Source organism: Mya arenaria, chromosome 12 (genome assembly GCF_026914265.1).
Source record: "Mya arenaria isolate MELC-2E11 chromosome 12, ASM2691426v1".
Lineage (NCBI taxonomy): Eukaryota > Metazoa > Mollusca > Bivalvia > Myida > Myidae > Mya > Mya arenaria.
The window spans coordinates 51,136,713-51,159,335 of record NC_069133.1 but is presented as its reverse complement, the minus strand read 5'-3'; the positions used below and the strand labels follow the sequence as shown (position 1 = coordinate 51,159,335).

Here is a 22,623-nt window from a genome sequence, read left to right as displayed (position 1 = left end):
AGCAGCAGCAACCAGACGATAAGCAACATTTACTTGAATTCCTCACAGAAGAAATGGGATGATAGCAGATTGGTGATTATGTACCGTTTCGCACACAACCTCATAGACATCCGATATATAACATGCTTAGAACTGCATCCGATCCCTCCCAACATGCGCAGCAATTGAATACGATATATGTTGCGATTTTGCAAGACGGCAGAGGCTGCACGCGCGACAACGACATTGATCATCTTTAAGAATATAATTTCTTCTTCTTCTTCTTTCTTCTTCTTTTACTTTAAATGGGTACGGTGCAATACGGGAATCACCTTTCTCTTGTCAGTAGATTTGCAATTTCCACGCCTAAGAAAATATTACATTATCAAAATGATAACAAATATTTTGCTTTTGTGAACAGTTTGTTGATTTCTGATTATACACTGGTAAATAAGTGCTCATACAGAAAATAATGGAAACTCAACAGAAAAATCTGATAAGTCTTACCTTTATCCTCTCTCTAGTTGCGATTGTTTTAATTGTTGTATCTCTTTCTACCGATCACTGGGTGGAGTCGAAACCAAAGCTGATCAACGATGCAAACAATACAAGGGGAAAGAGTGAAGCCCATTTCGGTCTTTTCAAGGGATTTAGAATTAAAGATGTTGGGTTTGGACCGAGGCCGGCAGATTTGAAGGGTAATTATCTGGAGTTACATTCAAGTTAAACGTTCATGTATCTGTGAACCAGAGGGTCTGTGGTTAGCCACAATAATGCGCGTTTAGGGAACGTTTTTTAACATTTGGATATTTATTGTGTTCCCTATATTGCCAGAAGTTGATTTATTTATACCAGTGTAAAATAAAATATTAGACTATTATATCACAACAACACTGAATTGTTAAAAGAAAACATATAAAAGGGACACATAAATGATATACTGGTTAATACCTTTTATCTATAATTTAAGTTTTCCATGATAAACTAACGCTGATCGGCTTCTGTCAACTTTTCACTGCCATATTGGGTTAGCCGCTATTAGTATATTTATCCTACGCAGTGACCTCCTCTGTTGGGACATCGATATTCTTGATACATTATTCATAGGGTTGATTTTTTTTCGACTGTTTTCCTGAATAGTATATATATATATAAATGTATTTGTTTTATTTTTAAAAAAAAATCTTATTTATATGTGTTTACATTTTTATCAAATATTGATGCCCTTTTAAAACTGAAGATGACTACCTGATTTCAAATGCGCATTTTATTAGTGGTTTAACCGGAACAGGTGCGCGTTATCTTTGCGCTTAATATACTTAGCGCTGGGATCTTGGCTAGGAAAACAACAAGTGGTATATGGACGCGAAGAGTCGCCAACACAAAAATTATCCAAGACTCTGAAGCGGCTGTTTATATGGACTAGTCTGTGGTTGGGGTCAACTAGTCATTTTATATTGTGACCATTTCATACTCTCCCAACTTTGGTCATTTCTTACCCTTTAGATAGTCATTTTGTACCCAACCTTAAGTCATTTTGTACCCTATATTTTTGTTTGGTTTTAGTCCTGACACACAATGCTTAAATGAATATAGACGTTTTGTATTAACACATATATGACAAAATCTTAAATTACTTTTGTGCTTTAGTTCAATCAAAATTAGTTAAAAAAACAAATTAAATACCAATGAAAGTAGAACGTACTTGGGAACTATAGAAATCTTTTCATTCATCAAAAAATTCCATAAATGCAATTCCCCTATCTTCACTTAATATGTCTTATACTGTCCATTTTGATATTATAACTGATACTGCTTAGTGAAAAAAGTAACTATTCAAGACTGTTGTTATTTTGTCAGTTTGAAACAAACAATTTCAAAAAATAAAATTGTCATGTCAGAAGGATCAAAGAAAATTTAATAAGGGACACCACTTACCAGGACTACTTAAAAAAACACTTTAAATATTGGGTACGAAATTACTATAGGTCAGGCACGAAACGAATTTCTAAAGGGTACAAAATAACCAGAAATCGGAGAGTACGAAATGGTCAGGTAACGAAATGACTATAAACCTGTGGTTTGATCCCACTTGAAGTATAAGTATCTTTACAGGACTAATTTGATACTTATTATAGTTCAAGTGGAATTGAACAACATTTATTTCCTATAAAACCATTTAGATGGTTCACTATGTAGTATGACCCAAGTGGTTCACTTGGGAAGTGGTTACCTTAGTCCTACATCCATCTATACAAGTTATCACCCACCATATTGAATGGTTATTAACCACATGATCATATAACCACATGATCATATAACGACATGATCATATTTATGTTTTAACTGTTGTGAGCTTAAAGGGGCACATAATAGGTTGATGCAATTTTTTTTTTTTTAATTCATTATTATCTTTAACTTACTTGAGTAAATTGACTTTTAGTTCATCATAACAAAACATGATCTGTGCACAGTTAAAATATATTGGCTTTTATAAATGACTTTTATATGATTACATATAGCTACCTGGCCACAAATTTAACAGTTAAAAAAGGGCCAAAACATTCTGCAGGCTTTTAAGGTTAATTGTAATTCATAGATGGGTGTGACAGTATGCGATTCAATGAGGCCCACTTCGAGACAGGCCCAATTATAATACCTGTTTTTAAAACATTTATTTCATTAACCTGTAGAGGTGGACCATTGATAATATTCTTTCAAATATTAATGTGTCCAGTTAAGTAATCATTGTATTTGATTCAAAAATTCGCAATTTGTGTCATACTGGGATAGAGAAATAACTTGAACAGCATGTCTTATACAACTTTTTCATTTATACATTTACTGTCTTTCTTTATACTTATTTTTTAGTGTAATACATAAAAGATAAACTGTATCTTGTACTGGGACATGATTATGATTATTATTATTCTCACCAATGAAAGACTTAAACCACTACATTTTTTAATTGGTAATCATATCAAAGTCAAAGCCACCTAAACACAATAACAGTTGTCTGGTACTGGGCCTTTTCAACCTTACATCAGGTGACCTTACGGGTGTGGCATAATCCTGTGCCTGGTCTCTCACATTGCATTAACCATCAATAGGTATTGACTATTCAGTATATCTCTCAGTCTGTACTTTAAGTACCTTGGTATTTAAATTTTTTGTTAAAATGTGGTGCTAAAACTGTAAAATGACAACAGTTTGTCACTATAAAAAGCTGTACAGTATAGTTATAGACTCTATAAAACATTTTTTCTTATCATTAGGGCATTAATTAAACTTACCATAGATGTCCTATAAGACGTGCTGGGAGTGCATTTTTTTTCAGAACCTTGTGCTTTAAATAAGGACCATTATTCCCCATTCAACAAACTTCTTCAAATCTACTATTTGTTCTAAAATATTTCGTGTTTGGTGTCATAAGCATGACAAAATACAGCTTTTATGCTAATTTCACAATCAGCCAGATGGTTGGCAAATTCCAAAGCCTGCAGTTGAACAATCTACTGAATCAATATCTGCTGCATATTATAAATTTACATCCCCTGGTGTGAAATTCAATAAAATGGCCCACTGAATACTAAGTTTAAATATGTCATTACACAACTTTTGGCAAAAAATATATTTTTTGCTCTGTTTTCAACATAGGTTGTGTGTTACCTTAATTATAATGTATATATATATATATATATTGAGAGAGTATGGGTATAATTTTTAGCTCTACAGGTAATTACATGACTTCAGCAGCAGGTTTGCTGTAAACAAATGGCGCCTATAGATACTATACTTTTCATGGGCATGAATTTTTTTTTTAAACCTTAGGAGGTAAAATAAGCATTGTTCAACACTCAGGACAGGAAATAGGAAAGTATTCTTTTCTGGCTTGTCTATTAATGGATGTGCATCTAATAGGACATTTGCGGTACTTAGATAAAGATATTCAGCTCAATGATTTTTTATGCAAAAATAATGTCATGATCATTATACTTCCGCAATGGATATCAAATCAAACTTAAGTTTGTGTGAGTTATTGCACCTGTTTTATTATAATTTATATTTCTATGAAACGGCTCAAAATAAGACCTATTTTTCACCATAAAGTTTATAAACAGATTAATATTCATGCCCTGATAAAACATTGCAAAAGTGTTAGAAACAAAGCATTTCTTTTGGTTGAATTAATGCATTTAAAATTTCTGAAATAAAGTGCAAGCTATTAACAGTTATATAAAAGGGGTGATTTGTGGATAGTCTTTCTTTAGGTTTATACTTCATTTGAGAAGAAAGTTTTAAAAAATCCTCTTTTCTGAGATATATATGTTAAGGGACAGAGTAGTTTAGCTTTGGTTGATTGGTTGAGGTTTTACAAACTCAAAAGTATACTGGTACATCATTCCAACAAGCTTATACTAAGATAACTTCATGGAATACGAAGAAAGAAACGTTTGATGAATCATTTTTAAAGTATTTTTAAACAATCGTGTCCTTTCAAGCGGACCCTATTAATTAATTAAAAATAAGTCAGGATGAAAGCTGTAGTTGCTATGGAAACATGAGTAAAAAAATGTGATAAATCATCAAGGAAATAATGTCTCTTTAAAGAAAGAAGTTTGGAAGAAATTGGAACACATTAAAACATCATTAGTTTTGGCATCATTTCATTTGTAATGATTATTTTCTGAGCCCCCCATATGGCTTGATGCTGCTAATACAATGTACTAGTATATGATTAATAACATTTATATGGAGGAAAATCACTATCCCTTAGCAATACTGCCACCAATGTGATCACATTTAAATATCACAAGTTAAAGTTATCTGTACATGACAACTAAGAAGGCTATGGTATGTCATGTATTATTGATTGAATATTAGTGATATGGGCCTTTAAAGGGTGGATTGGGTTGATCAAATTCCTAACCACTGATAACAGCGGTTATCATTTCTATTCAGTGGCCGTCTGTAGTGGCTTCAATTGTTTGCATTCCTGGGTTAAGCCCAGTTTGATTTACATATAAGTAGTGAATATGTGTATATTGCAGCTATAGTTTGGTACATATTACCATACAATATGTTTGTTTTGGGTAAGATTTGTAAAGAATGTAATGTCATACTAACAATTGCCTTAATGCATATGGCCAATGATCCTAATGTACTTAAGTTTGAATATATTTTTTATACTGCTGCATGCTTCTCCATGAATGGCCATATATGCATAGATGGGTAAGGCTCAAGTTCTAACAACATTAGGGAGCCTTCAACAAGTTTCATAATTTACATATATACACCAACTATATGACTAATTCCATGACAATTTCAAAATGGCATTATGGTCTGTCATGGCTGTTGACATCATGGTCTGTCATGTCATTAAAGAACGTCATGGTCTATCATGGCAGTAAGGGACATCTTGGTCTGTCCTGGCAGTTAAGCAGGGCTTTTTCACCAAAAGTGTGAAGAGGCCTAGCCTATTCATTTTGGGAAATTTTGCAAATTGGGAAATTTAAATGTGTCAACGTCTCGAATTGGGAAATTCCATATATGAGGATTGAAGACACCTTTTAAACACGGGTCAAGGTATCCATATGAAACTTGTTACAAAAAAGAGGCTCATATCTTACAAGTTACATGTGAGTCTACTTCTAGCTGATTTATGGACTTAATTAATACACAATGTAGATTTTATTTGGGGATAAATCATGTCTGTGACTTCCCTTTTTTAACATGACGCAATGACAAGAGAGGGAGAGAGATAAGTTTTAATTTTCATAGAGTTGATTCTAAATCGAGGGAAAGAATTGATAACCATATATGAACAAGATGGTCCTCCAATAACGTTTAAATTATACAGCATTCTTCTGATGTTAACTTAAACGATAAACAGAATAATTTGCGCAAACAGAATATATTTTTATTGTAAATTTTTGAAGTAAGATCTTCCTTTTTGGGAAAAATATCTGGGAATTGGGAAAAAATACATTTTTCCCAATTGTGAAGTAGCCTTATTTCGGCCCCTAGCAAAGAAGGTGAAAAAGCCCTGTAAAGGACATCATGGTCTGTCAAGGCAGTAAAGGACATCAAGGTGTTTCATGGACTCAATGCAGTAAAGGACATAATGGACTCGTGTCAGTAAAGGACATCATGGTTTGTAATAACAGTAAAGGAAATCATGGTCTTTCATGGCAGTAAAGAAAATCATGGTTTGTCATAGCAGTAAAGGGCATCATGGTCTGTCATGACAGTAAAGGGCATCATGGTCTGTCATGGCAGTAAAGGGCATCATGGTCTGTCATAGCAGTAAAGGGCATCATGGTCTGCCATAGCAGTAAAGGGCATCATGGTCTGTCATAGCAGTAAAGGACATCATGGTCTGTCATGGCAGTAAAGGGCATCATGGTCTGTCATGGCAGTAAAGGACATCATGGTCTGTCATAGCAGTAAAGGGCATCATGGTCTGTCATGACAGTAAAGGACATCATGGTCTGTCATGGCAGTAAAGGATATCATGGTCTGTCATGACAGTAAAGGACATCATGGTCTGTCATGGCAGTAAAGAACATCATGGTCTGTCATGGCAGTAAAGGACATCATGGTCTGTCATAGCAGTAAAGGGCATCATGGTCTGTCATGGCAGTAAAGGGCATCATGGTCTGTCATGACAGTAAAGGACATCATGGTCTGTCATGGCAGTAAAGAACATCATGGTTTGTCATAGTAGTAAAGGGCATCATGGTCTGTCATGACAGTAAAGGACATTATGGTCTGTCATGGCAGTAAAGAACATCATGGTTTGTCATAGCAGTAAAGGGCATCATGGTCTGTCATGACAGTAAAGGACATCATGGTCTGTCATGGCAGTAAAGGACATCAAACACACAACATAAGACAGATTTATGTATCATACAGATAAAAACATCTATTATGTACAAACAATGTGAAAGTAATGTCTATGTTGTTATGTAGACATAAACAATATGAGACTATGCCAAAAGTAGTATTGCAGTTATTTGATGCTTTTGGTTTCCCCAATTGTTTTATATGGCTGTGAAGTTTGGGGCTTAAGTAAGTCTAAACTTTTAGAAAATATTCATCTTAAATTTTTGATGTTTACGGACAGTTAGAACATTTTCCACTATAAATATCTATATGTAGAGATACATTAAAAATAATAATAAGTTTTGGTTCAAGTTGTAAGAAACAGACAACATAATATTAAAGGCTTTGATATCTAATAACCATTTGAGTGTTTAAAATAATAAACCACGCTGACGTTAAGCAAATGTTAGCTAGATATGGATTTTTAGAAGGTTATGAAAATGTTGTCAATATAGATGCTGGTGTTTTTGTTCCATTGTTTAAACAAAGAGTAATTGATAAGTTTTTGCAAAAATGGCATAAAGGAATGAATGACAATGTGGGGTACTGACCTTATATGTACATGAACATGTCAAAAGTTAACTTGATATTGAACCATACGTACATACTTAGAAAGAATTATTTCATGACACCTTAGAGTTGCCCTTACCAAACTAGGCATGTCTGCTCATACTCTTAAAGGGACTGTACACCAGATTGGCACAAAATTTATTTTTTTCTGTGACGAATCTCAGGACAATTATTTAATAGAATGTGTTACGCTTTGATATTATAATTGTAAAAAAAGTACCAAAATCCTAAATGTAAATAAAAATGTGTCTGAGACCGGGTTCAAACCCGTGTCGCCAAAATTGCAGTCCAGCATCATATTCACTGAGCTACGACTGCTTACTCTAATCGGGTGACATAATTAAGCTATACACCTAACTCGGTAATATCACGTGATAACACCGACTAGCCAATCACGCATAAGGAATGAATTCTACTAGGTAGACATACCTAGTAATCTTTTTTAATGGAAAATACGAAATAACTGCTAAACTTAAATAAATTGTAAGCTATGTGGTACTTCAGTTAGTAAGTTTCAATGCATTGTACACATTAATACCAAATTTATGACAGTTTTCAACAATTTTCTTTTTTTCTTGCAAATTGATCATTTGGTGCAAAGTTGCTTTAAAGTCCATACTGGAAGGTATGGCCTAACAGAATAGAAAGACATGTGCCTGTCTCTGCCAGATTTATACTGCAAATGTTATTGAAGATGAATTCCATTTTATCTTTATATGGCATTTTTACCAACAAAATAAGAGAGAAATATATAAAGTGTTACTATATAAAATGATCTAGTATGTATAAACATGTACAGTTACAGAACTGTCATCAGAAAATAAATCGCAATTTAAGAATGTTAAGGAAAAATATATAATTATATTGTATTTCTTTCTCCTACTTGTAGTTGTGTGTTCTGGTGGTCAAGGTGTGTGTGTGGTGTGGCCAGAAGATGGAGCAAAGACCGCCTACATCTACATCGATGTCAGTCTAGTTAACAAGACAGGTAATAGACCATATGTCAGAAAGAACAATGCATCACTGTTTTATTTTTGCAATATCAAGAAAGCATTTAAATCCTACCAACCTGATGTATGCCAAAGAGAAGGTAATCACTTGTTATTGCAATATGGTAACACATGAACTACATGATTGTAAAAACATGCTCCTTTTATAAATTTTAATATCAGTTTCAAGCAAATGTTTATTTTCTTAAATCAATTTTGATATCAGTAACAAGGAAATGTTTAGTTTTTTAAATCAATTTTAATATCACTTTCAAGGAAATGTTTTATTTTCTTAAATTAATTTTAATATCACTTACAAGGAAATGGTTTATTTTCTTAAATTAATTTAAATACCACTTTCAAGGAAATGTTATATTTTCTTAAATTAATTTAAATATCACTTAATACAATGAAACGTTTATTTGCATCACAGATGATCAAACCCTGTATGAGCTGGGTCTGTTTAACTTCGGCTACTACCTGACCATCATCATCTGTGCTGCCCTGGCCCTCGTGTTTGGTATGATTTCCATGGGGTTTGCCATCTTCAACATCTGTGGGAAACCCATTGAGACTATAACAGGCCCTTGTGGTCTCTATGTCTGGAACGGCTTTGCATGTAAGTACACACAAGAAATACCATTTAATAAATATTAAGCCACAGAGAAATATTCTTTTGATTATCATTCCTAGTTGCCCCTGTTAAAAAATCCTAGCCCAAATATTTTCTTATAGGCAAAGAAATGGCTGTAGAAGGTGAAAGTGCACCAAAATTTGACTTCCTGATAACTTCTCAAATGTCCAAAACCTTACTTAGGCTCCTAACTTCGGCTTAACAATTTTAATATTGTGGTTCAGGTTACATGACCCACCCTATGTTCAATTTCCAACCCTGTATATTTTGGGAAAATTGGTAAAATCTGTGTTTTAATTGCTTATATTAATTAAAAATAAAAAGATAATAAATGATTACAGACATAACATGTTTCCCTACCTACCTGGCCTATTTTTAACAGCATATAACCAAAACCACAACATTACTTTTATTTGGCCTTGTATAATATTTGATTGTTGTTTTTAATAAAAGACAAGTTATTTTCTCTCTTTGTTCTCTGAGTTTTGAGTTGGTAACAACTTGTTATATATGTAACAACAGTTTTCTCCAAAAAAACAAAACTAGTTTCAAACTTTTAGTAGACTTAAATTGTAAAAAAGCAGTAAAACTGTTTCATCAAATGCAAAATGTGTTCATCCTTTTTTTATTTTATTTTTTATACTTAAAACTATTTATTATCATAAGTAATAATTAAAATAGCTTTTTTAAGAATGCTCTTTCTCTTCTTTGAGTACTGTGTCCTGTTCAGAGGCTCATAATGGGTGTGTGTGTGGGGGGGGGATGGGGGTGTGAGGCAGAAACCTACTGCTAGACCACTCTTACCCTATCAAACATGGTCCAATTTATTTACCAGCATTACATATAAGTTAACATGTATTTCTTTTCTGTTTCAGTCCTGTTTTCTGTGCTCGAAATGGCTATGTTCCTAGCCCTGTTCTTCACGACACTGAAAGAAAACTTCTTCCTTTCAGATGAATATGAAAAATTCAATTTTGACGATCACACAAACTTAGGCTATTCCTTTTTTCTCCTACCCGTGGCAGTTGCCTTATTTTTCGCCAATGTTGTTTGCCTATTTTTCTCAGGTTTCAAATTCAGATGTTCATTTTCCGATGAAGCGGAAAAAGTGGTTGATAACGGCATGATTTTATACTGAAATGGCCACTTTTTGCAAAGTTTTGTTTTATATTATTAAATTAAAGTTCCATCTTCATAATGAGTAATGTTCAGCGAATGAAATAAAATTATATTACTCTTATCCTCCTTAATATTATAACATATAATTTTATTAGAAGTTTATCCATTTAAGAAAAGCTATGGTATTGTGACAGCCTTTAGGTCAGCATTGTTCTGCAAAACCTTTGGCCATAACTCAAAACTGATATCAAGATATTCAAATGAAACTTGGCATGGGCCATAACTCTGGCTATAATAATGTCGAGTTATGCCCATATTAAAAATAGACCAACATTGATGTACGCTCTGTGTCGCTCTTGTTTGTAGAGTGTATACTTCATAACAGTATGTGTACACTTGTATTATCTCACATTAGTGATGACTATTATGAAGATGGGTCCAACATGTTTTCCCCAGTGTATTTATTTTCCTTAAAAAAGAGTTGTGCAGTAAAACTATATTTCAAAGAAGGATAAGCTTAATTTTTTATTTCAAAATCTTAGATGACACCATATGATGTTCCTCTTGAAAGACTTCTTGTAAAATTATCAGATATAGGTAGAAATATTAAGCTTATATAAAGTTCTTAATACTACGCATAGGATATTGCTTTTTGTTAACAATTTTGCTGTATGCTTGCTGATTGTGATGACTACATTGTAGTACAAAAATGTATGCTTTCTGATTGTGATTACTACATTGTGGTACAAAAATGAATGCTTGCTGATTGTGATTACTACATTGTGGTACAAAAATGTATGCTTGCTGATTGTGAGGACTACATTGTAGTTACATATGCTTGCTGATTGTGATGACTACATTGTAGTTACATATGCTTGCTGATTGTGATGACTACATTGTAGTTACATATGCTTGCTGATTGTGATGACTACATTGTAGTATGCTTTCTGATTGTGATGACTACATTGTAGAATGCTTGCTGATTGTGATGACTACATTGTGGTACAAAAATGTATGCTTGCTGATTGTGATGACTACATTGTAGTATGCTTGCTGATTGTGATGACTACATTGTAGTATGCTTTCTGATTGTGATGACTACATTGTAGAATGCTTTCTGATTGTGATGACTACATTGTAGTATGCTTGCTGATTGTGATGACTACATTGTAGTATGCTTGCTGATTGTGATGACTACATTGTAGTATGCTTTCTGATTGTGATGACTACATTGTAGAATGCTTGCTGATTGTGATGACTACATTGTAGTATGCTTGCTGATTGTGATGACTACAGTGTAGTATGCTTTCTGATAGTGATTACTACATTGTAGTACAAAAATATATGCTTGCTGGTTGTGATGACTACATTGTAGTTACGTATGCTTGCTGATTGTGATGACTACATTGTAGTATGCTTTCTGATTGTGATGACTACATTGTAGTATGCTTTCTGATTGTGATTACTACATTGTAATACAAAAAATGTATGCTTGCTGGTTTTGATGACTACACTGTAGTTACGTATGCTTGCTGATTGTGATGATTACATTGTAGTATGCTTGCTGGTTGTGATGACTACATTGTAGTTACATATGCTTGCTGATTGTGATGACTACATTGTAGTATGCTTGCTGGTTGTGATGACTACATTGTAGTTACGTATGCTTGCTGATTGTGATGACTACATTGTAGTATGCTTGCTGGTTGTGGTGACTACATTGTAGTTACGTATGCTTGCTGATTGTGATGACTACATTGTAGTACAAAAATGTATGCTTTCTGATTGTGTTTACTACTTTGTAGTATGCATGCTACATTGAAGTATGTACATAGTATTTTCAAGCTACTCTACAGGTTGTATGTGTGCTACATTTTCTTTTGTTATGACTTGCCATTGAATGATTTTGTTAAAGTCATTTATTTAAATCATGTTGTTGTTATAGGTTTTTTTGGATGCTTTTATTTGCTTTTTAAAAGCAAACATTAGGAATGGTTTTAGATATTCATATCATAGAAAGACAAAATAACATAACAATCTTTGATAATAAAGTCAAATATGCATTAATGTCTCTTTATCTTGCCAGTTGCATTTGTATTTAAGTCATAAATTATCTTACTTTAAATTCCATGGTGCTTATTGATATACTTCAACCTCTAGTCGGCAGTTTTTAAAGGCTTTGTTAAACTGTCTTTGTACGAGCATTGTCTACATTCCAAAGTGATTCCTTCATTCCATTTTATGAAATCAGTTAATTTATTCTTTTTAATGTTGAATATTGTTCATGATATTTGTTTGTTTCTTGCTTTTAGAATATTTTAGTTCTATAACCAGTTTATTTAATTTCTATTTTATCATTCTAGTGTTTTAACTTGTATTTTCAATTTATGCTAGTCCAGTACATTTATTGGTAGAGGGTTGATCCAGAATTATGTCAACATTTTTCACCAAAGAATTACTTAAAGGAATATTTACATAACTATCTCCTCACTAAAACTTTAAATTTTGTCTTTTGAGCGAGTGACGTTTCAGTTCAGTACATTGCCCTTATTAAATGAAATTACATTACAAAGTAAAGTGGCCAATGCTTTTCTACATTAAAGAAATCCAGGATGAAATCCAGTTGTATTGTTCGGGGAACAAAATCATAACACCGCCCCCACACCACCATTTTTTTTAAGGGGGACTAATATCTCTATATGGTATTTGACTATTCATGCTGCATTTCGAAATTTATTTACCATTCGTTTAAATGTTTATAGAATAAGTTGTATAATATATCATTTTTACATACTAGTATTTCAGATCATTTCAACTCACAAACAACATGATACCATATATTCATTGCTCTTGTGGTATTGTTTATGGCTGCAAAAACCAAAAAACATTCAAGATTTTATTAAAGAAGAAAACGAAGAATTTATGTTTCCAATGCCCGTTTTTGCTGAGCTGTCCATCAATGTCACTAGGTGAAAATATTCAATCAGTTTTGTATACACAGTGCAATGTGGGGGTATTTTTGACATATTTGGAAAAAACCCTGACCCCTTTGTTGTTGTTAATGACATAAACTTTATAACATAATTGTAGTATACATATCATAATTATATGATGTTGACGAATAGCTGTGAAAGACTATAGTGATGTTTTATGCATTGAGTGGCATAAATCATCAAATTAGTATTTATGGCATAAAAACAATATCACATACTAACCTATGCTTTCATTTAACCCTTTACTTCATGTAAACCTAAGCCATTTCAGGCTGCCAGTTCATGGCTTATCAGTTCATATCAGTACCCCTACTTCATAGGAGATTATTGATATTATTGGAATTTTAACCCTAATGTATTACAAACCTATTTTCTTAGTATTTCTTTTGGTTTAATCAATAAGTCATCAATGTAAAGTTTATAGAGAATTAAATTTCCAATCCAGTCATATAAATTTTATTTTGTTATCTAAATTATTTCCGCATGATATTCATAAACAAACAGAAAAATATGTCAAATTTGATGAAAATTAATTTTTATTACACTTTTATTTATCAAACATAACACGAAATATTATATAAACAACATATTTTTATAATTCATTTAATGCAACCTGAATTGAAACAAAGATGGACAGAATTAAAAAATAGTTCACAACAAAGAAGCACGGTATATTTATATATATATATATGATACAGAAGAAAAAAAAGTTGATCAACAGTCACAGTACTTATAACTTTCGGTTATTTAACACTACAATGAACAAATAAAGTTATTATTCAACTACTACATGAGGCCTGCATGCTATTGTTTACTAAATTTATATCGTTTATTGCATGTCCATGTATTGTCATTTGGGTTTGATTTTAAAAATCCTCATTGCTCGTATCCTTGTGTGCGTGACGCCGAGGTCTGAATTCTCGACGTCGTACTCAATGTCTCAAACTCATTTTAATTGAAGCCAGAATGTTCCGATTCATCAGACAAACACTGAAATATAAATGACATTATTCAGGAATGTTGTTTTAAACTGAAGTTAACAAGGGCAGAAATTAGCTCTACATTGCATTCTTGTGTATTCGAAAACACGTGTTTCAACAGCTGATCGATGTTAAATTGGGTCATGTCAAAGTTTAACAATAGGGATAGTCATTATTTTATAACACATTTGTACTTACTTTCAATTTGTAGAAGCAGATGCGCATTTTTATGACCGGATTAGCGAAACAGAAGTGACACATATGTCCCATATAATGATTTATGGCCTTTGTTTATACAAGCCAGATGATTTTTTGTTTATCCAACATGGCCGACATTTTGACACGTTTTCGAACCATGACCTGTGACGTCAGGCGCGTGATCAATAAAATATAGTTGTATTATTGGTAGTTAATTATAACTTGCAGTATTGTGTAAATTTCCACGAGGAAAACGAGACAGGAATGCCCACAAACCTGCGCAGTCAACGTTTTACGCATCTTTGATACCAGTGACCTTATTTTGCGATTTTTCGAAATTCTTTAAATAGTAACATAGTGTTTTTTTTAGTGCATTGTATTTATCGATGTTTATACTTCATGAATATGAATTTATAGCGCATAAACAAGCATCAGGTATGAAAATAAATGCCCCTACATTACGAATACGTAGGATTACGTATCTATGAAGCTATGGATAAAACGTTAAGATCCGTATCTATGAAGCTATGGATAGATAAGTAAAATTGCGTATCTATGAAGTAAAGGGTTAATATGAAATGTATTAATTTCTTTACTAAGATTGAAAAATAAAAATCTTATGAGTTTTATAATAAGTTGTTTATGTTATCCTCTAAATAAACTTTAATTTTCCTGTTATATGTAATGTTATAATGATTCGTTATGATAACAAATGAGGTTTGTTTTTATCAATTTAACAAAACATGTTTGATAAATTCTATATCAAATGACCACTTAGGTCTCCTGTTTATGTAACCAGGTTGCTATGTTTCTACAGTTACAAAAATTGAACATGTATTTGATGTTTCTTGTAAATTATATTTAACTAGTATATAATTAATATTATTATTGAACTTACTAGCTATATGGTGTTGCACTAATGGTGATTTTTTTTTACCACAGGCAAACATGAAGTTATTTTTATTGTGATGACCATGTTGATTGTATATAACTGTTGATAGTCGTTGATAGCGGCCATCTTATCAATATTGTTAGATAATGAATTTTAGTTAAAAATTGCAATAGTTTTGCTTTAACTGGTTTTAAACATAAGTAATAGGTCTGTTAGAAATGGGTCTGTTTCTATATCTGAAATCAAAATAGTGTAAGTGCTTCCTATGGCACTCAATTAATTATTAGTACACTTTTTTGTAACCAGAAAATCAAACATTTTAACTGATCAAAGAAGCCAAATATTTTGTTTGAAAGATCCTCATATAGTAATGTGTATTAAATGAAAGTTTAATCAGTTGGCTGATTGATTTGAACTTTGTTAACAGTGTAATTAACAACATTATTGTTATTTTTTATAAATCAATTAGTTTATTGTGTGTTCATATATTTATATTAAACAAGTACAGCTGAAACAGCTGTAGCATATCACAAGTGTATCTATTAAACTTTCAGAGCAGTGAAGATTTAAAAGTTAACTTGAAAAAGGTTTAAAAAAAATCGGCTCAGTCATTACCAGTCAGCCATGGTCAAGTTCAAAGTTTGTGGCAATATGTTTGACTGTAAAATTGAATGTATATTGTAAATATTTTGCAAGGTCATTTTTCGCACTAAATTCCTTAAGGCGATTTTTTTTTAAATTCCAAATACGTGCCGCCTTCATTTAAACACGGACTAAATATTTCACTGAGGCTAAAAATCATTACCTTAAAAAAAGTAAATTGATTTGTGAAAATCACTCAACCTTTGAGAAATTTAAGCAATCTTTTAACTTGATTGTGATGATTACATCTATTAATATATTTTATAATCCTACATATCCCATTCAATGTTTGTATATATAGACCCATTTTGGCATTTCTTAAGTGTACCCTGATTTTCTATGCTAGTCAGTTGTCCATTCTTGTCAGTTATTAGTTATTGTTATTCACTTTATTTGAGAGTACAATCATTTTACTTCTAGAGGGATTTATTACTTTACTTCAAGTTTTACAAAACACTTGTGCCATGATCAGTATTTCTTCAGTTTAATATTTTTTTGATAAATAAACGTTTTGAAGCTGCACTCTCACAGGTTGACAGTTCTGACATTTTTTTTAGTTCTTATCTCAGAATCAGCTGATTTTGGCATCAGCGCGTTCAATTCAGTGATAGAGAAAAACTCACAGAAGAGATCTCTATTGTTTGAGAAACAGCTGAAAACTTCAATTTTCTTCACATATTAATAATGCTTTAAGCCATAGAACACAACTATCGACCATAAAATATAAAGAACTGCAATCGTAATCTTTATTCGGCGTGTTTTATAACACTCAGGTTTCTAGACATTTACGCAAAATTTGGCTAATTCAAGACAAAATATAAAAAAAAATATCTCAAACCAGTCTACCTGTGAGAGCGGAGCTTTCATCTGCTTTAAATTCAGTTCTTAGTGATTCAGTGTATGACTGATAGTGGTGACATGTATTTCAGCTCTACGAGTGTTGCTAGTTCTTTGCTATACTTTTTTTATACTATCTTTTAATAGATTAAAACAAGTTAGTTCATATATACATTGTTATACTTCAATTACAGCTAGATTTGTGTAATAAAGTGAAAAAGATACATGCAGTTAGTTTTCAATGAAACCAGTAACTATTGCATGTACGCCATGCAGCGAAATTGTATGGCATAAATATAAGTTTGAAGCAATCAATTGTTGGCCAATTTCCTTGAAAATAATTAACTTTAAACAAATTGAACAATAGCCTACAAAAAACAGAAAAAAAAAACAGACAGAACAGATTTAAGGGTAAAAGTTGTCTTTTTTATGTTTTTCAAACAGGATACAGTATTACATGAAGGACTAGGACTCTTCATTATGGAACTTATAGATAGCAAACAAAAAAGAAATGCATGCAAAATTGTTTTCAAATTGAGTACAGTTACAAACCTCTAAGGACCAGCAACTCTAAAAAGAAACAAAGATGATTATCAAACATGTATGCCCCTTTTACCACAACCACCCCACCCCCTACCATCAGGGCAGTCATTTGCATTGAATGTCTGTGGGTTTATCGGAGGTTATGACTAATATCCCTTCCAAGCTAGGGGATAATCGGTTTTGTAGCATGTCACCCAAATAACATTGTAAAAGTTGAATTAATAATATTTAGTTAAGAATAAGTCAATGCAAATCACACAGACATATGAAGGTCAATTGAAGTTGTAACTGATATGTTAATACTAAATTGATCATGTTAAATTTCTTGCGACTTTTAAGCCAATCATTCCAGTTATTAATCTTTTTTTTTTAAATACTTGTTTTAAAAGGGGTGCCTGACTGGTAATTCTGGTGGCCTTGACCTTTGATCTGATAATCTAAATATTAATGACCTATATACAATAGGGACCAACATATCCTGACCAATTTCTCTACCAAGTTTGAGGACCATAGATTGAAGGTCACTCGGACTTTGACTTGCTGACCACAAAATCAATAGATATTTTGATATCTACTGGTCATGACCAACCACTCACCAAAATTAGCCCAAACATACTATATGCATCAATGAAACAAGAGATTTTAGCTTAACTTTTCGAAGAATAAGGAGAGCTTTATGAATGACCCTTTTGTCTACGTCTGTGTCACATCTTGGTTAAGGATTTGCATATAAGCACACATTAGTAATTATCTCAGCAAATACATCATGTATTGCATTGAAACTTTATAAATGAAGTTAGATAACAATATTTAGAATATATAATGCAAATTGTAGGACTTAATTATTTGACCTAGAAATTCTGGTTAAGGTTTTACAAGTAAACACACATAGGTTTATATCTCAGCAACTACTTAATGTAATGCAAAATAAATAACTCTATCTTGCATATAATGCAAATTTTAGTCAATGTCTCAGCAAATGCATCATGTATTGCATTTGACCTTTAGGCATGCATTCCCAACTACCCAGAGAACTCAATGATTTATGTTAAATATTCTATCTTGCATGTAATGCCAATGTTTGCCCTTTATTATTCGTCTTAAAATTCTGGTTACACATTTTTTTATGAAGGCACTCACCGGTCAATATCTCAATAATTGGTCAATTCTTAAATTATCAAATAGGATAACTGTTTTGCAAGTCTTGAACTTAAAAGCGGTGGAATAGTCGAGCGCACTTTCTCTGTGGCAGCTCTTGTTGTATTTAGGTCTGAGTGACCACAACCGTGATTGTTTACCTTTAATTATATAGGGTTCATCTGTTGGTCTTGACTAATCTCCTTGTCATGGTGAGGACCTTTGTCCCGTACATTATAAGTCTACCTATCAACCAGACAAACTTTTTGAGTTCAAGGTCTCTGTAACCTTTGACCTACACATTAATAAGTGTCATCTGCTTGTCATAGCCAACCTTCCTACTAAGTTTAAGGACTATAGTCATCAATCAAATACGGTTTTGGTACCTACCACGGACGGAACATACTGATATGGTCACATCAAATAGGAATAGAATGCACATTTGTCTGCTTAAACATTAGTTTATATAAAAGGAATCACGGGGAAAACGAGGAAGACTTTCCTCCCAAACTGTGGGAGAAAGAAAATGAACAGGTAGTAAAGTCAAGTTTTACTTTTAATTTCATTAATTAAGTTGAAATTATTTTATCTAAACAATAAAAAATCAATTAATTCACCTCAAATATTTCAAAGATTGCATTTGATTTCTTCTGGTAGAAAATCATATTGTACGAATTCTGATTGGTTGTTTCATCTGGCAGAAGATTTGTAGTAAAAAATTCCACGCTAAAATTTATTCCATCTTTGTTTGTCGTGCTGGACAGTTGACGCTTTAAAAAATAACTTTATTTTATGAAGATAACACACTAAGGCACATCGGTATCTTGTTTACAATGTGGTCTTCAACTGGGACAAGACAGACATCATACCAATGCAGGTTTTAACAATCATATTAAAATAATCATCAATTATTACACATACACGCATATTATGCAAACAATAATCAGCAATTCTTATAATGCAACATAAATTTATAATAAAACTACGAGTATTCATTATCCAATCATTGATCTTTAATAGGGTTTATTTTATTCAAAACTTAAAAGGTATTTAATGTAGAGGCTTGTCGAATAAGAATTGGAATAGTGTTCCATACATCCATCTTTGGATAAGTAAGAAAACGATTACTTACCATAATTGGTATTGTAGCAAAGTGAACTGATATATATATATATATTTTTTTATTTTTTTATTTATTTTTTATTTTTATTTTTTTTTTTTTTTGGGGGGGGGGGGGGGTGGACCTTAATGAGTATTTTGTATTGTTTGTAAATGCGGTTTATTTCGTTTAAATATGTTGGCATGAGCCCAAGCCAATATTCAGATATAAAAACACCAACATGGAATTTACATCTGTTATTTAAAGATAGGGAGTAAGAAAAGGTTTTGTAAAATTATATTGGCAGCTTTTTTCTAAATTATGTATATTTAATGCTGTGGGATTTTGTGATTGTATACCTATTGTACAGCAATAAAAAATATAAAGATATAAGCGTTGTAAAAAAGCTTTATTTGAAAAATAACTAATTATTTTGAGATTTTGATCTTCCCAGTTCAATTGGGCATCAATTATAACACCGAGAACCACATGGCTAGAGACTTGTTCAAGCGTTTTATTATTCATTACCATCGATTATAGTGATTTGTTCAGATTTGTAACAACTAGAAATCAACATGCATTTAGGTTTGCCAGGGTGGATTAACATTTTGTGGTTAGAACACCAAGAAGCAACAACATCAAAATAATTCTGCCAATATTGTTTAATTTCGATCACACTGTATCCAGATGCCTGCAAATTCACAGGAATCATCAGCAAAGAGGTAAATGCAAGAATTGTTCAGAGAAATATTTATGTCATTTATATATATTAAAAAGAGAAGAGGACCGAGAACAGATTCTTGCGGAACACCACTTTAAACATTTTGAAATATAGATTTCTTACCATCAACTTTTACGCATTGTTTTCGATAAAGTGAACATGAAGTCATGAGGAGAAGGCTTGAATCAGAAAGGGACACATTCGCAATTTCTGTAGAAGAATATCATGATCAACAAGGTCAAAAGCTTTATGGAGATCTTGAAGAAAAACGTTCCAATAATTTTACCACGGTCAATACCTTTTAATCAAGAATCAACTAATCGTATTAGTGTTACTGTCGAAAACCTGATTGAAGATTATGAAGTAATTTATATTTGTCTAGAAAACTTTTAAGCAGATTTGCAATGTGTTTTTCAAAATTGTTAAAACTGCTGCTTAACTGACTATATGCTTGTTTTACGCTATGTCTACTGTTTGTTTGCATGTTTTGGTAAAGTTAATATCTATCATGGTTTACATTAAGACATTGATGTTATTTGTAATAATAACAGCTGTATTTGCAGTTGCATTGCTTGGAATTCATGTTCACATACTTAATTGTTATGTTTGAAATGCGGATTTATATGCATTTGGATAATTGTTAAAAAAAATGTTGGAAGACAATTGACAAGTTTAATATCAAAATGAGCTCTCATATACAAGTATATATATTAAATAATAAAGATGATTGGGTGAATAAATTAAAAAAAGTTAATAACATTTAAAATCACGGTCCTTTTAAGTATCTCAAGATGGTCCGTAATGTCCCGAATTATGGTCCGTTATGTCTGGTCCGTAATGTCCGTGGTCCGTAATGTCCGTAATTCCATTTCATGGCACGACAAGTGAGCAATATATTTTGCTATTAATTGGTGCTGTTTAATATTTTGCCTTTATTTGAGAAAGTTAGTGCGCTCATGTTCCATAAAAAGGTGAGAATAATTAAGGGCAATTATTTGATTACCGACTGATGGACACACACAATCAACTTAAAGAAAACATATTTAATATGTTTTATCTTGTCAATGGCAGATACCTACGTTGTGCTATACTTTGGGTAGATGCGACACCCCACAGTTACTCTAATAGTCTTCAAAAAGGAAAAGAACGAGATCTTTGAATTACTTTTGAACCCTAACAACAGATGTAAGAAAACTCCGTTAAATTTGTATCAGCATTGCATGGCCGGACAATATGTTCAAATCAAATCAAATTTTATTTTTCAGTCGGTATGACATAACAGAGAAAAACTTTAGCTATGAATAGCTATTGACCGACTACATATATATATATATATTATTACAAGCATATGTCTATATAAAATATTTAAGTATTAAAGAGATTGAATCTAATTAAGAATTAGTACATTATTAAGACAAAATATAGATATCACATACTAATACATATGTACATATAAAATATTAAAATATGTAAGAAATTGTACCTAACTAAAAGTAAATTAGCACATGATTAAGACAAAAATACAATAAAAAGATACTAAAACACTTATCAGCTCGAATCAGATTCAAGATGACCTGATTAGCACTAGCCTCTCAGAAGTTGCAGCAAACATTTATGCAGTGAACATGCAAGCACATAAATATAATTTAAAGCAAAGGATATCTATGACAAAAGCACTGATTAGAAATAGATATGATTGATGTAATACAGACTAAGTAAGCACTAAGCATAACTAAACTAAAAAGCATGGCAAAAAGCAAAGCTTGGCAAAAATCAAAGCGTGGCATAATGACAAAAACAGTCAGGGTAGAAACAAAAGAGGGGAAGGTTTAACTATGAAAAGCGCAACAAGAACACCTGCAACTCTGTCCGTTCCATGCGTTGACCAAAATCCGAAACTGACTCAGGTTTGTTTCGTCACGAAAGTGCTGAGGGAGTGAATTCCAGAGTTTGGGCGCTGTTGAACGGAAAGAGTTGAGGCCATACTTTGTGGTCCTTACCTGGGGTACCTCTGCGGTGTTACTATATCTAAAAGAATAAGAGTTATTTTTTATTCTAACTAAATCGTGAAGATAAACTGGTGTTTGTTTGTTTATGATCTTAAAGGTTTCTAATGCAATAGTTCTGAGTCTTCTAATTTTTAATGATGGTAGATGTGACTTGATTAATAAAGAAGAATATTTTGATGTATGGTCATTGTAGATAAACCGTAATGCTCTCTCTTGAATCTTTTCAATCTTATTAGTATTTATTTCTCCACAGAAATGCCAGGTTAAGGGACAGAAATTGAAGTTTGACATAATAAAAGAGTAGTATATGTTAAGTTTACCTAATTTGCAGATATTTTTCCCAATGCGTTTTAGCACATTTAATTGCCTTGATGCTTTCTTACAGGTGTTTGAAAC

General features: G+C 32.2%; 1 protein-coding gene across 1 annotated transcript; it reads left to right on the top strand.

Annotated features, from left to right (window-relative positions):
* Positions 1-356: 356 nt before the first annotated feature.
* Positions 357-16,942, top strand: LOC128211599 (clarin-3-like). The gene is made up of 4 exons (XM_052916580.1): positions 357-677; positions 8,324-8,422; positions 8,857-9,042; positions 9,933-16,942. Exons 1-4 carry the CDS (start codon positions 452-454, stop codon positions 10,193-10,195), a joined length of 774 nt encoding a protein of 257 aa, XP_052772540.1. The 5' UTR covers positions 357-451; the 3' UTR covers positions 10,196-16,942.
* The last annotated feature ends 5,681 nt before the right edge of the window (positions 16,943-22,623 follow it).

Excerpts from the sequence above, each read along its gene's own strand:
- LOC128211599 (XM_052916580.1), top strand. The coding sequence starts at position 452 with ATGGAAACTCAACAGAAAAATCTGATAAGTCTTACCTTTATCCTCTCT. Across the intron at positions 8,423-8,856 it reads CAGTCTAGTTAACAAGACAG|ATGATCAAACCCTGTATGAG; the intron begins GTAATAGACCAT and ends TTTGCATCACAG. Across the intron at positions 9,043-9,932 it reads TGTCTGGAACGGCTTTGCAT|TCCTGTTTTCTGTGCTCGAA; the intron begins GTAAGTACACAC and ends TTTCTGTTTCAG.